This window comes from Plutella xylostella, chromosome 24 (genome assembly GCF_932276165.1).
Source record: "Plutella xylostella chromosome 24, ilPluXylo3.1, whole genome shotgun sequence".
Lineage (NCBI taxonomy): Eukaryota > Metazoa > Arthropoda > Insecta > Lepidoptera > Plutellidae > Plutella > Plutella xylostella.
In genome coordinates this window covers 4,878,463-4,895,329 of record NC_064004.1, presented here as the reverse complement: position 1 = coordinate 4,895,329, position 16,867 = coordinate 4,878,463, and the positions used below count along the sequence as shown (strand labels likewise).

Below are 16,867 nucleotides of genomic sequence, written 5' to 3'. Positions count from 1 at the left end.
TCACGACCCATCACATCCACACTGCTGGGGCACGGGTCTCCTTCCAATGAAGGAAGGGTTTAGGCCTAGTCCACCACGCTGGCCTAGTGCGGGTTGGTGGACATTATCCAGACATTGTGAAACAGGCCCTAACTGTAGTTGTACATTATAGTACACAATATTAGTAAGTATGACAAGAATTTGTGCTTAAATTATAATGTGAAAATATTTGGTAAAAATAATACTTTTAACTAACCTACATTTTAAATTTACATTGGTTTGGTACATCAACAGTAAATAAATCTATTAAATTAATAAAGAACATTAAAAAAAAACTAAGAAATAAACATTAAATTCAACTAAAAATATAGTTCTATCTAATATTGCTTTCGTAGGTAACCAACCTAATAAATAAGAATAATTGTGAAGGTAAAAACGGCATTAATTTTTTGTTTCATTAAATTAGGTATAACGAGCGCAGATAAAGAATAAATAAAAAAATGGCGGCCCATTAATCAAACTACGGTGAAAAACTCAACCAAACAAAGCAGAATCACTTATAAGTATGCTCGCTAAGATTATTGTTAGGCATAAGTGCAGCCGCCATCTTGATATCCTTTCTTTATCTGCGAGTGTTATAGCAGATACAGTAAGAACTCACAAATCTAGCTGTTCACGACGAAAATACCTAGGCTAAGAAGATTAGATTAAGTTTAGCTTAGAAATAACATGTACATAATAGTTTCGTAATCATAGTTTGTAAGATGTAAATACTTTGATTTCATTGGTAGGTAAATTAGAGTTAGGTATCTCACTCAGACAGGTATCGCTTGCGTGACTAATTCTGACTATATATATAGGCCCAATTTGTATGAAAATTTGTCATTCAGAAAACAGAAGCGGAACAATAAACAACTAAGAAAACTGAAGAAGACTTTCAAATACAGTCCACCCCTAACATTGGACCTTCGAGGAGCCGGATCAGAAGAAAGAAAATTGGCAGACCTACTGAACAGTGGTCTATCGAAGAGCCGAAAAGGGAATAAAGAAGAACGACCATGCCGGTTACTAGAAGCCACAGTAGCCGGAAGGAAGAGTCCAGTACCGCCGAATCAAGCACGGTCTGCACAAGCAACACCGCGACGACGACTACGACTACGGGAAGCGGTGCGACTGAGACATCCGCCACGACCACGTCGGCAGCGAACGCAAGCGCTACCGGATCAGAGCGCCCTGCGACGCCGCCACCTCAGGAAACGAGCGTGGTCACTGTGGTGCGTCAAGTCACATCGCAGCCAGCTACCTTACGGCCCCGGTCACATCACTCCAAAGCCTCCCGCAAGAGATTCCTCGCGGAATTGGAGGCTAAGGAGCGGTTGGCCGAGGCGCAACAGAAGGAAGCACAAGCCGCCGCCGAATTAGCGAAGGTGAAGCTCATGCGGATACAAGCGGAGGACTCGTCCGACGAGGAAGACGAAGACATCGTCGACAAGAGCGAGCGCATCGAGCAGTGGGTGCAGGAGCAATCCTCTAAGCCCCCGCCCCCTGCTCTCGCTCTCACAGCGGGCCATGCAAGAGGCTCGTCCCCCGTGAGGGGCCAGACACAGGCCCCTCCCACCCCGTGGATACCTACGGAACCACCACGGGTCGTCGAGGCGCCGCAGCATGAAGAGCGCGCGCCTCCCGAGCGCCAACAAGAAAAGTCGTCGAGTGAAGACGTCACGCAGCTCGCCGCACTATTCAAGAGTGTGCTGAGCGGTGGCGGCTACAGAGAGCCGCCACGGTACATTCAAGATCTACCTACGTTCAACGGAAACAGCAGCGAGTGGCTACCGTTTCGTGCGGCCTATCATGAAACCGAGAAGTACTTCACGAAGATAGAAAACGTCGCCCGCCTGAGAAAAAGCCTGCGTGGGGCCGCCCTCGACGCCGTCAGCTGTCTACTTATCAGCGATCCGAACCCTGTCGTCATTATACAGGGCTTGGAACGACGGTTCGGGCGGCCAGAAGCACTCATACTCAACGAGCTCGACAAACTTAACTTTTAACTTTTATTTTTTGTTAAACTAAGTTAAAGTAGTTAAGTAAATTGGAAATGTAATAGTTTTTTGTACCTACTTTACCGGTAGTCCTTACTACAGGTTTTAAAAAAACCTATTTAGGACACCACTGACCCCAGATATACAACTAACATGTACTTACGCTCTAGTGCCTACTTTAAGAATACTGTAAACATATTCAGAAATAAATAATTTTTAATTTTTTTTTTTTTTTTTTTTTTAAAGTGAAGAAACTACCGAAGCTAGCTGAGAGCCCACGTGACCTGTGCATCTTCGCAAGCAAGCTGGCCAACATCGTAGCTACGATCGAAGCACTGAAGAAACCGCACTTCCTCTACAACCCGGAGATCGAGCGCACTGCAATAGAGAAGCTCACACCGATTCTTCGTGACAAATGGTACGAGTACAACTTCACGCAACATGGAGAAGAAGCGAACTTGAAGAAGCTGTCCACCTACCTGAACCACGAAGCGGACAAGTGCGGCCCATACGCCGCGCTCGAGCAGATCAACAACAGCGCACCTACACCCGTGAGTGCGAGGGAGAAAGCTGCGAAAAAGAAGACGGAACGTACCTACGCCGCCGAGAACACACACAAGGAAGAAGAGGACGGCTGCCCTATGTGCAAACAGGCTCACAAGTTACCTGAATGCACGAAGTTCAACGAGAAGACGACTGACGAGCGCTGGGAAATAGCGAAGCAGAACAAGATGTGCTTCCGCTGCCTACGTAGCACACATCGCCGCTTCACGTGCAAAGCGAAGCCCTGCGGTGTCTCCGGCTGCAACCTGCGCCACCACAAGCTCCTACATCATGAAGCCGCGAAGAAAGAAGAGAAGCACGAAGAGGTCACCGCGTCCACGACAGAGAAGCCGACCGTCGCAGCAAACAAGAGCGAACGCCGCCGCGCTTACTTGAAAATAGCGCCCGTGGTACTTACTGGCCCTCACTCCAGTATAGAAACCTACGCACTGTTCGACGAGGGAAGCACCATCACGATCATCGACGCAGACGTGGCCAACACTCTCGGCCTCGACGGACCCACTGATCCGATGTGGGTGCAAGGAGTCAGCGGCAAAGAAGTTCGACACTCGAAGAGCAAGAAAGTCGACTTCACCATACGGGGCAAGCACGCACAAGAAGAGTTCAAGCTTGAAGACGCACGCACAGTCGAGAAGCTCGACTTCATCACTCAGACGGTGAAGAAAGAAGAAGTCGACGACTGCAGCCACCTGAGCGACATCCAAGAAGAACTCGCCTACGAGGGGGCATCGCCGAAGCTGCTCATCGGCCAGGACAACTGGGACTTAATTGTCTCGAGGGAAGTCCGAGACGGCCGCCGCGACCAGCCTGTGGCATCTCGCACACAGCTCGGCTGGGTACTGCACGGCTGCCGCACCACACAGAGCAAACCAATCAACTTCTGCGGACACGTCACGAGCGCTGAAGAATCAATGGAGAAAATGATGAAGCACTACTTCGAGCTGGAGTCCCTGGGCATCGAAGCAAGAAAACCGACGACAGATCCAGAAGAGCAAGCCACGAGAAAACTGGAAGAGGAAAGTCGCCGGCTGCCCGATGGTCGCTTCGAAACTCGGTTGCTATGGAAACAAGAAAATGAGAAAATACCTAACAACCGTCAAGACGCACTGAAACGACTCTGCAGCCTCGAACGCAAGCTCGACCGTGACCCAGAACTCAAGAAGAAGTATGAAGAGCGCATGGAGAATATGCTGAAGTCCGGATACGCCGAGCCCGCCACCACACTCCCGACGCAAGACAGAACGTGGTACCTGCCGCACTTCGCCGTCTGCAACCCCGAGAAGAAGAAGATACGACTGGTGCACGACGCCGCAGCGAAGTCACATGGACGCAGCTTGAACGACATGCTGCTGACCGGCCCCGACCTGCTTCAGTCACTCCCTGGGGTGGTCATGCGGTTCAGGCAGCACCCCTACGCAGTCAGCGCGGACATCAAAGAGATGTTCATGCAGATACGCATCAAGGAGTGCGACCGAGACGCGCTGCGCTTCCTCTGGCGCGGCAACCGGCGGGAGGGTACACCAGACGAGTACCGCATGACGTCCGTCATCTTCGGCGCATCATCATCACCGTGCACAGCACTCTTCATCAAGAACAGAAACGCCAGAGACTTCGCCGACACGCACCCCGAGGCCGTCCGAGCAATCGAGAAGAACCACTACATGGACGACTACCTGCAAAGCTTCACGTCGGTGGAGGAGGCCCAGCACGTCACGAAGACAGTCGACGAGATACATCGACAAGCGGGCTTCGAACTACGCGGATGGGCATCGAACGAGCGACGAGTACTACGCGATCTCGTCACCGACGCCGAGACAGCTACGATCGACATCGGCGGGAGCGAAATAGAGAAGACACTCGGCCTCATGTGGCACGTACACGAAGACAATCTCGGCTTTCGTCTTAACACTCATAAGACGCCGGCTGAGGTGCTACGAGGGGACCGTCCGCCGTCGAAGAGAGAAGCACTCAGCGTGATCATGTCGCTCTACGACCCGCTCGGCTGGATCTCGCCCGTGACTACGCCGGCCAAGAGAATAATGCAAGACTCATGGCGCTACGGGACCGGCTGGGACGACCCTATTCCCGAGGAACTGCAAGGCAGATGGCACAACTGGCTGTCCAACCTACAAGCGCTACGAGAGCTACGAATTCCGAGGTGCTACGACTACGAGCCGACTGCTACGCGAGAACTACACACATTCGTCGATGCAAGTGAAGAGGCATATGTCGCAGCCGCCTACTGGAGAATACAACGAGCAGACGGCAGCGTGAAGATCACACTAGCCATGGCGAAGAGCAGAGTGGCACCAATCAAGCCTACGTCGATACCGCGGCTGGAACTACAGGCTGCGGTACTCGGGACTCGCATCTCGAACACAACTCGATCAGAACACGATTATGAAGACATCACGAGAAGAGTGTTCTGGAGCGACTCACGGACGGTGCTGGCGTGGATACGTGCTGAGCCACGCACATTCAAGACCTTCGTCGCTCACAGGCTCGCTGAAATAGAAGAGTCAACGAAGAAAAGCGAGTGGAGATGGGTACCTACCGCTGAAAATGTCGCCGACGACGCAACTCGAGCCACGCCGCACGACTTCGACGCGCAACACCGCTGGTTCAACGGGCCCGAGTTCCTGCGGCACGCTGAAGAACACTGGCCCACGGAGAACAGGGAAGAAGTACCCAAGACCGGCGAGGAGAAGGAGAGCTGCGCCGTCGTGTCGCTCGGACACGCCCACCTGCCGGACATCGAGCGATTCTCGAGGTGGACACGACTCATACGTGTTACCGCTCGAGTACTACAGTTCGTCAGCCTGTGTCGGGCCAACAAGCACGCCACTCACGCCGCACGACGCAAGAGAACAAGAGAAAATGCACCTCAAGACGGCGAGTGGAAGAACACAGCAAGAGCACCGACAACGAACACGAAAAAGAAGCACGAAAACATTCCACGAAGAAAGTACAAGACAGTCGCGGCGGAACACCTAATTCACGCCGAGCGACTATGGATCGAGTTTTCACAACGAGAATGCTTCGACTTCGCGCACACTGGTACTGAAAAGCTGAAAAGCTTAAGTACCTACACCGATGACTACGGGATACTTCGCCTGAAGGGACGCATCGCTGCCACCGACGCCATCAATGAAGAGACGGCGAACCCAGCTGTGCTAGATGGAAAGCACAGATACACGAGGCTGTACATTCATCATGTACACGAACAGCTGCACCACGGCGGGACTGAAATAGTCGTGAATGAATTACGACAACGGCTGTGGATAATCAAGATAAGACCGACTGTGAAGAATGTCGTGAAGTCGTGTCTCACCTGCAGAATGAAGAAAGCGAAGCCGTCCAGCCCCGCCACCGGAGACCTGCCTGCAGCACGCCTGGCCCACCATGTCAGACCGTTCACCTACACGGGTCTAGACTACTTTGGCCCGCTCGAGGTGACTGTGGGCCGACACCGAGAGAAGAGATACGTCGCACTCTACACCTGCATGACTACGAGGGCTGTGCACCTGGAGGTAGCGGCCTCACTCAGCGCGGACTCCACCATCGCTACGCTGCGCCGCCTGATAGCCAGGCGCGGCTGTCCGACCGAGCTGTGGAGCGACAACGCAACGGGCTTCAAGGCTGCCGACAAGGAGCTCACCGAGGCCGCCACGGAGGCCCTGCAGGAGGAAGCTGCGCGCCGACACATCATGTGGCGCTTCATACCGCCCGCCTCACCATTCATGGGCGGGGCGTGGGAGCGGATGGTGCGCACGGTGAAGGATGCCCTGCGAGCGACGCTGCACGAGAAGTACCCCAGCGACGAGACACTCAGCACCCTGCTGGCTGAGGTGGAGAGCACCGTGAACTCCCGCCCACTCACTCATGTGGCGGTGAGTCCGGACGACCCCGTGGCTCTCACACCGAACCTGCTGCTCATCGGGCCCAACTGCCACGTGCCGACGCCGGGGACCTTCAGTGAAGAGGACGACCACGCACGACAGCACTGGAGACGAGCTCAACGGCTGGCAGACGTCTTCTGGCAGAGGTGGATGCAGGAGTACCTACCGCTACTCCAACACCGGCGGGAGCCTCACAGCACCGGCAGCCAACCGAAGATCGGCGACCTGGTCATCGTGTGCGACTCCAACAACCCGCGCAACACGTGGCCCCGAGGACGAGTCACAGCTGTCCATCCAGGGAAGGACAACATCGTGCGAGTCGTCGACATCACTACGAGCAACGGGCACGTGCTGCGTCGACCAACGAAGAGGATCGTCGTGCTGCCAATAGAATCGCAAGATAGCGACGGCGGGAGAATGTTCACGACGAAAATACCTAGGCTAAGAAGATTAGATTAAGTTTAGCTTAGAAATAACATGTACATAATAGTTTCGTAATCATAGTTTGTAAGATGTAAATACTTTGATTTCATTGGTAGGTAAATTAGAGTTAGGTATCTCACTCAGACAGGTATCGCTTGCGTGACTAATTCTGACTATATATATAGGCCCAATTTGTATGAAAATTTGTCATTCAGAAAACACAAGCGGAACAATAAACAACTAAGAAAACTGAAGAAGACTTTCAAATACAGTCCACCCCTAACACTAGCCTTGCACGGGGAAAGCCTTTCTGAGCAGTTTGTGACTGTCATAAAAAGTTTCTTAAGTTAGCGTTCAGATAATAATAAAGCTCACCGTACCTTTATTTAGGTACCATAATAAATTTAAAAAGAGTATTGAAAATCCTCTAATAAATAAAATAATTTGTTACTGCTTTGATTACATAATGACTAGGAAAATGGTAAAACATTTAAAAATATGAACAATAGGTTTAATGAAAACCTAAAAATGGGTTTGGAATGTGTAGGTACATTTAAATAATTTACTTAACTTAGGTATTATGCTGCCATAAAGTAGGAAGGTTTTGGTTTCTAGGCAGAAGGTCACAGCACACATAAACGTAGCGTAAACGGATCGTCACCGTATCGCCTTTCACCCAAGCTTGTCCCGGGGTGAGGTTTAGGGAGTTTCATACAAAGAATAGAGGTTATACTGTCACGATCCCTTTCCGAGTTGATATGTGTGACCTTAAAAAGGCTGAAATCAAGGATTTATCACACTGCCAGCACCTTATCAAATTATACATGGTGTTCAATAAAAAGTGGTATAAAAAATTCGTATAAAAAATTTGTTCTCGATGACCATACCACTTTTGCAAAGGTAGGTGACACATAAATAATTATGGGTTTACAAATTGTCTATTCTTATCATTTGTGTATAAGAAATTTTAGAAAATAAAAAAACTTGCAAACTTTTTGGGCCAATCATGAATTTGGCCATTTACGCATCACAATATAAAATAAAATACTTACAATCGTTGTCAGGCAAAAATAAAATCACTCCCTTTTACTTCCAACTCACTGATGCCTAGAGGCGAGTTGAGGAAAGCCGAGGGCAGAGTGACGTCGAGGCCTTTGTCAGATGCTTACCTGCTACCGTACCACCACCGACACGTTACGAATTCACAGTCCATAAGCAGCGTCGCGCACCTGTCAAACATATGTCAGATCCATACAAGTTACGTCAGATTCGACAAGCCAGCGAAGCTGCTTAAGGATTGTTAATTTATGATGTTCGGTGGTGGTAACCCCACTGTCTATTTTAGTTTTTCTCTTCGCTAAGTTCTCTTTCCGATGACTCCCTAGATTTCTTCTCCTTCAGTGACTGAAATAAAATAAGTGAAACCTACAGTAACATTCAGTAGAAAAACAGCGCGATATTAGAAAAATAGTATAATCTGGAAATATTCTGGATTTTACAGTCACTCTTAAATTAAATTTAAGAGGATAAATGTAAATAAGAAATTTTAAATCTAATGGTATTTTAAACTTTTGTTATCAATCACATAACAGAATCACGAAAAATATTTTTTACAGGTGGTTGCAAAAGTGGTAATGTATCCATTAGTAAACCGAAAAGAGTTGACTTAGGCAGTCACTGTTTTGTTTTTCGATTTTTTTATTTTGGTTGACCTCTTACTATACAATTTTTGCAACACCCTGTATAAGAAGCTAATAGGACAGTCTTCGAGCTTGTTTTGGTATGATTGTCTTTAACTCTTCGGCACACTGGTACGATTTCATTTCTATGTCTGTGTCATCTTGCTCCTGAAGGGAATGTTATTTATATCAGCTTTTAACTACGTACTAGGTATTTGTATTCTATTGGGATGTAAGTACCTGCATCTGGCTCTCTCGAGTGGAACTTTTGTGCATATACCCAAGGTCTAAACTGCCTTCCTAAGCTTGGACCATTTTCCACCACGCTGGCCCACTGCGGGTTGGTGGGTTCACATCTCTAGATGTGCTAGATCTAGATATGCAGGTTTCCTCACGACGATGTTTTCCTGTATTAGTCTATGGTACATGTCATCCGGTATATATATGGTACGCCGGGATTCGAACCCGCATATCTGGCGTGAGAAGCGGGCGGTAACCCGACTGAGCTGCCACCGCTCTAAACAACTTTTGTTATAACCGAAAAAATATCTCCATAGAAACTGTGTAAGTCACGTGACTTGTTCGTGAAAAAAATATTGTAGTACAGAACTGTTTTTGTTTTTCGAGAATTTGTAATAATCCCAGAACAAAAGTTGTTCAGAATGACCCCATGAATCACTCCCTTTTGTCTTAACAGCCTGTATACGTACAAGCGGGGCGGGCTCGCGCACGAGCGTGTTGGCCAGGTAGGGGGCTCGCATCACTCCTCGCCAGTACAGCTTCTCTAAAGGGCGGTTCACACTCCAGCCGACCACGCGGACTGAGCGCGCGCGCCAGTAGGCTATCTCCGCACTGTAGGGGGGAAATAGAAATAAAGAATATTAAATTGTACAAGCATTTTGTACACCTTCCCCATTTATTCTTTAAGTCTCTCCTCCACCCAAAGGTTGCCTGGAAGAGAACGCTTTTAGCGATAAGGCCGCCTATTGCATTGTATCCACTGTATTAAAAATTGTTATTTATGTCCTGCTTAGTCCATAAAGCAGTATTCTATTCTAAAAACAATTGGGAAGGGGGCTGTCGTGTTTTTTTACAATGAAGAGTTTTAAAAAAAAACCAAAATAACTTCCTGACTTTCGGTTTGCTAGGTAATATCACCTGTAGAAAAATTCATATACCTAGAAAAACACTAATTGTAAGAATTATTTGATGTTGAATAAAAATATAATTTGATATCGTCAAACAAAGCTTTAAATAGCTAAGAACAAGTGCTACAGACCTGTTAACAATATCCTTATGCAGCAACACCGCGCCGACGCCACAGCCACTGGCCGCGACACGCCACAGCGCCGCGTGCGCCGCGTCGGCTAACAGCGCCAGCCAGTGCAGGGGGCGGTTGTCCGGGAACCTGGGGGTGCATCCAAAACGGTTCAGCAATTTGGAAAAAGGGGTTAGAGGTCGCGTTTGCAGGGGAAAATGGTGGTGCATCAAAAACGGCTCAGAAATTTAGGAAATTTGGGTTAGGGGTCAAGATTGTTGGTGAATCTGGTGGTGCATCCAAAACGGTTTAGCAATAGGGAAATAGATTATATTATTATAGCTCACGATGGCTCCTAGTCTGTAAGTTTTATTAAAGTGGTGTTCAATGAAGTAATATTCTATTGTATAGACAACGCCGCGTCCGCCGCCAGCGCCAGTCAGTGCAGGGGGCGGTTGTCCGGGAACCTGGGGTGCATCCAAAATGGTTTAGCAATTGCGAAAATAGCTTAGCTAGGGTTTGCTGGTGGGGAGTCTACATTGGTTTATTCGTTTGAAAACTATTGGCAAGGCAGATTTTCTGGGTGAATTTTCTGTGAAACGCATGTAGGTACGGTGGCCTGCGCCTAAAAGTATACAGGCGGAGTTTTTACAATAGTGATCCCTGATGATGAAGGGACCAGCTACATCTGTTATAAATCCGGGTACGTGTTGTGTGTGATGTGTGTAGCAGTGGTGTTTATGTGGATGTGCTTGAGCACCATGTGAGCTTGATACGTAGGTATATGCGGTATATGCCACACTTTTTTCCACCAGGCAATTTTTTTTTTTTTTTTTTTTTTAAGTACAAAAACAGTAAGTATAAAGCTAGTACAAAGAGATTTATTGATTGGTACAAGGGTTGTTTAGGTATTAGTTTAAACTTATAACATTTATCTCTGTTTGACAGTATACAAATGTAACTGTGTAAGTATACATATATTTGTGTTTGTCTGGTTGTTTCAGGTTTTAACTGTACATATAGTCTAAAATAACCGTAACGACTGCTTTTCAATACCGCGAGCATTGGTCACGTGACTCTGGCCCAGTTAGCCGTGTTAGTCACACACGGCATAGAGCCATTCATCCAAAATTGATTGAAGTACATATATTCAATTATGCATGCGGACAGTGTTTAGCTTTGTTTTTATACCTATATGACACTCTATCTTGTTCCTTTATAAAAAAATTAAAGGAACAAATCATTCTGATTCCCCCTATTTCGCCTCACCTGGGGTTAGTAGGTCCGCTCTCCGCGTCATAATCTTGTGCGCTGAAGCACGCGGGCCGGTAGCTCAGGCACCCCACGATGTCGGGGTCTCGGCGGCGGATCTACAGGGGGCGTGGGCCTCTCGTAGCACACCACTGGATGCGATCCAAAGCTTACCGCGTCCAATCATTACCAGCCTACTTTCGCAAGTCGTATTTTTAGGGTGATATGTAATAGCCAGTGTTCATAGCCATATTTTATCTAAAATCGGTTCAGCCGTTCAATAGTTTTGCTTTTAGGGCTTTATCATTAAAGCTTAGACACAGGCATGTCAATTTGTTAGCTAACACCTTATTTATGAGTCAAATTTTGATTTAAACACTCATAAAACAATGCTTAATTTTTCTAATGGTAATACAGTTTGGGCTTAATTTCGGGGGTTTTAAACCGGGTTATGTTGTTCTCACCTGGGGTTGTTGGATATCGGGGGATTTTATAGTTGTTGTATTCCGGGGGTTATTCTCACCTGGGGTTAGTAGGTCCGCTCTCCGCGTCATAATCTTGTGCGCTGAAGCACGCGGGCCGGTAGCTGAGACACCCCACTATTTCAGCATCTCTGCGGCGGATCTACATGGGAGTTGTACAGGGTGTTAATATTATGGTCAAAGCACATCATCGGTAGTAGTTCAGTTCAGTTCTTTATTGCCTTAAATATGTAAATAAATAGGTTTTGTTTTAATCATGTATTTATTTTAGCCCAGCATTAAAAGTAGCGTGGATTTATGAATAGGACTTTGACTTATTGATGATCCGAAATTTTGCTAATTTGCTACTGATCGCGATGGCGCAGCGGCAGCGGTTAGTGGTGATGACTAAATGATGTGTAATAATGACTGATGATGTGAATTGATCACAGAGTAGAGAGAGAGACCCCAGATAGGCTGTCATATTGGTCATCTCCCATGATTTTTACTGTACCTACTACTGATGATGATGATGTCGATGATGATCAGTACATACCTGGTACAGTATATACGGGTTGAAGCAAGTGACGGCGGCGTGCTTGTGCAGTTCCGGTCTTCGAGCAAATGTGTCCACAATGGCGGTCACTATCTGAAATGTGTAAGGAACGTAGATAAAGAAATAGTATGAAAAAGGTGGCTTTTACATAAATGTTGTTACAATGTACAAATGAATGAAAGCATCATGGGGAAATCTAGATTGTATGAACGAACCAACCCGCAGTGGTCTTTGGTGGGAACTGATCCATGGTCCAAGCTTAGGAAGGCACATTAGATCTTAAGAGGTATGCAGGTGTTGGAAAAGTTGTATAGTAAGCTAAATATGATCAAGGTGACTTTAAAATTTTGTTTTATTGATCTGCAGGAAATAATCCCCTTCAAACCATACAGTACAGTGCATACCTCCATGTGATCCCCCTTGACGTCTATGATCATGCGCACGTTGTTCTCCAGCAGGTAGTCCAGCGCCGCGTCCAGGCGGCAGAGTCGCACCTCCTTGAACTGACTCCTGGAGACATGATATATTTGGGTATTAGAGATTATGATAGCATACTAGATGATTACCTGATTGTAACAATACCAAAACGAGTGAATTTTTGGGAATTCTGGGATAGACAGTAGTCCTGCATGACAGCTGTCCAAATCTGTGTTTTTTTAAATATGGGTAGCCTTCCTGTCACTGTGAGAGAAGCGCTACAAGACGCATGGCAGAGGCATAATGGCCCACCTTAGAGGCTAAATGCGGAAAATCAGCTCACCATAATAGAGATAGAGGCATGGCATTTTTCACCACCATCACCATAGAGGTGCATTTTATGTAAGACATATTAACTTTAGTAAAATATGAAAACCTACACTAGAGGTGCTATTTGCTTTCATAATATCATGTGGCTTACCTATTAGGATGTGTAGCGCCCACATCAATATCCTTGATCATGTCCCAGTCCATAGCACTCACGTCACTCATGTCAGACAGATCACAGTCAGCAAGGCGGGCCAGCCCTTTGTCATGGAGTAACACCAGCTGTCCATCTCGGGACATTCGCACGTCAAACTCTACAAAGCGGCATTGGTTCTCTACACACTGAAATTTAATAGAAATTGTTTTTAGTGAGATTTTACATACTTTCTTCTCTACATTCAGGCCACAAATAGCACCCTAAATAGTCACTATACTGTAATCCAGCACCTAATGCTAATTTTAAAGAAGAAGCAGTGAATATAATGGCGTTATTTTATTAGCCTCTACATGTGTGCTTATACTTTTTACCCGACTGCCGAAGGAGGAGGGTAAAGTTTTTCTCATTCAGCCACCTCTATACTCACTTCTCTAGTAATTTTATTTATTTGTCCACACACCCAGAATTCATCTCACTCTATCTATTCTCCAGTAACCCTAAGGCTTCCCAACTACACCTGATACTTTTAAAAACCCATCAATACAGAAACTCATCATCACAACCCATCACATAAATAAATAAATAAATAAATAATTTATCTATCTATCTATCACATCCCCTCTGCTGGGGCACAGGTCTCCTTCAAATGAATCACTACCACTGGCCTAGTGCAGGTTGGTGCAAGCTTGTGCTGAGAGAGTTGTCGCGTAAGTGGGCAACCCGACTGTAAGATGTTTTCAACAGAAACTCACATATTTAAAAGCCTCCAAAGTGTTCTCCGGAGCATCCAACCCCGCGCCTCTATGCGCTATACACTGGACCAGGGCCTCAGGCTGCTGCTGCCCCTCCTTGCTCCAGGGATCCGGGCCGAAGATCCTCTTCACACTGTCCGGGCTTGGCGGCCGGAGCCTCAAAAACATATAGGCGGCAGCGCCCGCAATACCAACGTCCAGGCCCAAAGGTAAAACTGTGTGGGCAACATGACTTAGAAAGATGATAAAGTCGAAACTGTGTAGTAGTAAGGTGTAAATGAAGTTGATTATGGCTAGGAACATGGTCGGAGGTCGTTCGGTGGTGGGTTTTTGTTAGTTTTGGTTATTTTGTTAGTAAAAATAGAATAGAAAAGCTGCCCGGGGTAAGGGTGAGTGTGGCGGGGGGCGGGGTTTGTTGACATTTTCATTACTATAGGAATAGGGATGGGCTATTATTCGATTCAGTTTTAATAATCGATTCAGTTTCCGCTTTCGTGTTTTTGTCTTCTGTAGAGCTATTTTCTTTAAGTTTCTGCTTTATTTATTCTCAAACTTACCACAAAATTTAAAAATAATGATGAAAAACTGTGATTTGTATGGAAATTGTGTTGGATGACTTAATAGTCAATTTCATGTCAGCGGCGTTTTGTTACTGCTTGGTTTGATTGACTACCTACGTTTTCTCTAGCTGTTTCCCGCGAAAGCCGCTTTGAAAACAAACTTAATGGTCTTGGAAAAATCTACAAACAAATATGAAAAAATAAATAAGTACCTATTAAATAAAACTATGATTTCGTCTTTCAAATCGTCTTTATTTGTTTAGCTTTCAACAGTAAATAAGTACCTATTAATTAGGGCAGAAATTTAAATTCTTTCGGCCTTCGAGCAGCTCCCGTAGGGTTGAATAAGAGCCGGAATACAAACAGCACAGTCTCAACCACCGTCAGCACGCTGGCACCCACGAACAGAGCCGTAGTGCCGCCTAGAGAGGCTGCAAGTAATGGAAAATTGCATTTGTGGGCTTAGAATAAGGAGTGGGCTATTTTATTGAATAAATAACTAAGTAGTTAACTATAAAATCCAAACACAAACAAAAAAATATAGTTTGTAAGGTAGTTACTTACTTGTGAATATATTCATTTAACAAAATCGTGCAGCACACAACATTACAAAGACAAACTGAAATAAACATCTATGTAGGTAGGCGGTGCATTTTAGCAGATTTTGTATTATAATCGCTCTCAAAGAACTGACCAAACAAATCTTCCAGTGTGAAGATGACGTCTCGTTGCAGCCGAAATTTCGGTGGCATCAAGTTGAAGCGAATCGTTGCCACCGGCCCTTCGTCCGAGTCCGTTTCCGTGCCATTAATGCATTTAAAAAAAACAAAGAGTTCAAATTTCAAATTATGGCGGGGCGGGAAATTAATCGTGGATTTAGGAGGAGACCGGAAGCAGTAAGAAAGAAAGTTAAAGGGTTGCAGGTAGTGTAGGTACAGGTAGGAACCTAATTATTATTTACACAATCGTTTATGTTGCAAGATTGCATTAATTAAGTCCAGTGCAGATGGAAAGCACATCACAGGTACGTAAGTACTTATGACTCTGTAGAAATCGATACCTATGCCTCTTCCGCTGAGTCGCCAAAAGCGTGTAGGTACCTTACCTACTAACTAAAAATAAATATTCTAGATAGCGATTTAAAAGTTTTCGTGCTCTGTATTTAGGTCAACAGACTTGCTTATCACCGCGTCATGTCGCAACAACCAAAAATATACAAAATACTATGAAAATCATACCGAATAACGATCTTCTTTGTGTGAGAATAGTAGTTGAGCTCGGCACACTGAGGCAGGCAGGAGCATTTGGCCAGGTTCTTGGGCAGATTGATGAGGATCTCCACGTTGCGACCGATGCACGCCATGCCGGCTGTGTCGCACACCTTGCCATCTTGAGAAAGCGCGGGAAAGTGACAAAATGGCCGCTGATTTATAGCTGTTATCTGACACAATAAAAATAACTAGTCGGTAGACTCGGTAGGTGCTCTATTAATATGATTTTTATATTTATTGTTGTTCAAATAAAAGGAAATTAAAGTATAAGAAGATTACAACAAAATAACAACAAAACACAACAAAATAATCAGTGAATGTCAAAATTGACAAAAGATTATTAATTTTTCTTCGTTGAAAGCTCGATGGAAGTTATGTGAGAGTCCTTATTATACGGGATTAGAAGTCTGAGGTCGTTATTATTCTGAGTTAGACCCGATCATTGGCCAGAAACAGACACATTGGTCGGTTCACGAAAGATGACATATCCATTAACACAGCTGAGCCGCGAGCACAGGATTCGATACTACAATACAATACAATACAATATAACTTTATTGGACAAAACACACAACATACATTAAATAACAAAAGGAGTAAGCACAATAGGCGGCCTTGTCGCTAAAAGCGATCTCTTCCAGGCAACCTTTGGGTGAATGAGAGACTTATTAAGTAGAATAGGAAGGTGATACTATTTTCGAATCTACACAAACCACAAACATATGGAATAACAAATGCCACTTTTGGAATAAACCAATTTTCCTTACATTTTGACAGTGACATTTGACGATACGCAACGTAAACGGAGGCTTCGAATCCTGTGCTGGCGGCTCAGAATGCTTAGAGCAATCGAGCTACTCACCACCCTTTATGTAGAAGTAGGGTCGACATCCACAGAACATTAGAGCCATACGATTACGGCAGTGCATCTGACACAGCCCAAAACTGTACGCCTGAAATAAAACAGCCGAATAATTAAAGATAGACCTTCCAGGGCTGACTTTTTATGCTCCGGCTCCAAACGTTGGCCCCAAGTGCCCCCAATATAGGTCCCCACGCTGCTCTTCCAACGTGTCGATGTAGAAAATATCATTGGTCACATCCAACGCGCAACGCCAGACAATGCTTTTTCTAGATCCATACGTTGGGCGAATATCGTTGGGGCCCGGTTTGGGGAGAACGTGTGGAGCCAGCCCTAGCCTTTGCAATATCCTGCCTCTTTGAACACTAAAAAAGCAACGTCATGTAAGAGTTTAGTTATCGACGTAGATAAA

At 45.8% G+C, this 16,867-nt stretch overlaps 2 protein-coding genes across 5 annotated transcripts; one reads left to right on the top strand and one right to left on the bottom strand.

The window, feature by feature from the left end:
* The first annotated feature begins 1,037 nt into the window (after positions 1–1,037).
* Positions 1,038–6,940, top strand: LOC105387251. The gene is made up of 2 exons (XM_048629760.1): positions 1,038–1,890; positions 2,265–6,940. Exons 1-2 carry the CDS (start codon positions 1,038–1,040, stop codon positions 6,938–6,940), a joined length of 5,529 nt encoding a protein of 1,842 aa, XP_048485717.1.
* A 255-nt stretch (positions 6,941–7,195) lies between these two features.
* Positions 7,196–16,557, bottom strand: LOC105391942 (glycerophosphodiester phosphodiesterase 1). Of its 4 annotated transcripts, XM_048629995.1 has the most exons (10): positions 16,456–16,557; positions 15,561–15,711; positions 13,763–13,977; positions 13,008–13,195; positions 12,514–12,619; positions 12,110–12,202; positions 11,111–11,211; positions 9,863–9,991; positions 9,294–9,435; positions 8,618–8,751 (listed from the first exon to the last, which is right to left on the bottom strand). In XM_048629995.1, the coding sequence occupies exons 2-10, from the start codon at positions 15,709–15,711 to the stop codon at positions 8,656–8,658; spliced, it is 1,221 nt and encodes a 406-aa protein (XP_048485952.1). In that variant the 5' UTR covers positions 16,456–16,557; the 3' UTR covers positions 8,618–8,655. The 4 variants fall into 4 exon arrangements, with proteins under 4 accessions (XP_048485954.1, XP_048485952.1, XP_048485953.1 ...); XM_048629997.1 differs by lacking the exons at positions 8,618–8,751; positions 16,456–16,557 and adding an exon at positions 7,196–8,308 and having other exon boundaries at positions 15,561–15,907; XM_048629996.1 differs by lacking the exons at positions 11,111–11,211; positions 16,456–16,557 and adding an exon at positions 11,616–11,716 and having other exon boundaries at positions 15,561–15,908.
* Between the last annotated feature and the right edge of the window lie 310 nt (positions 16,558–16,867).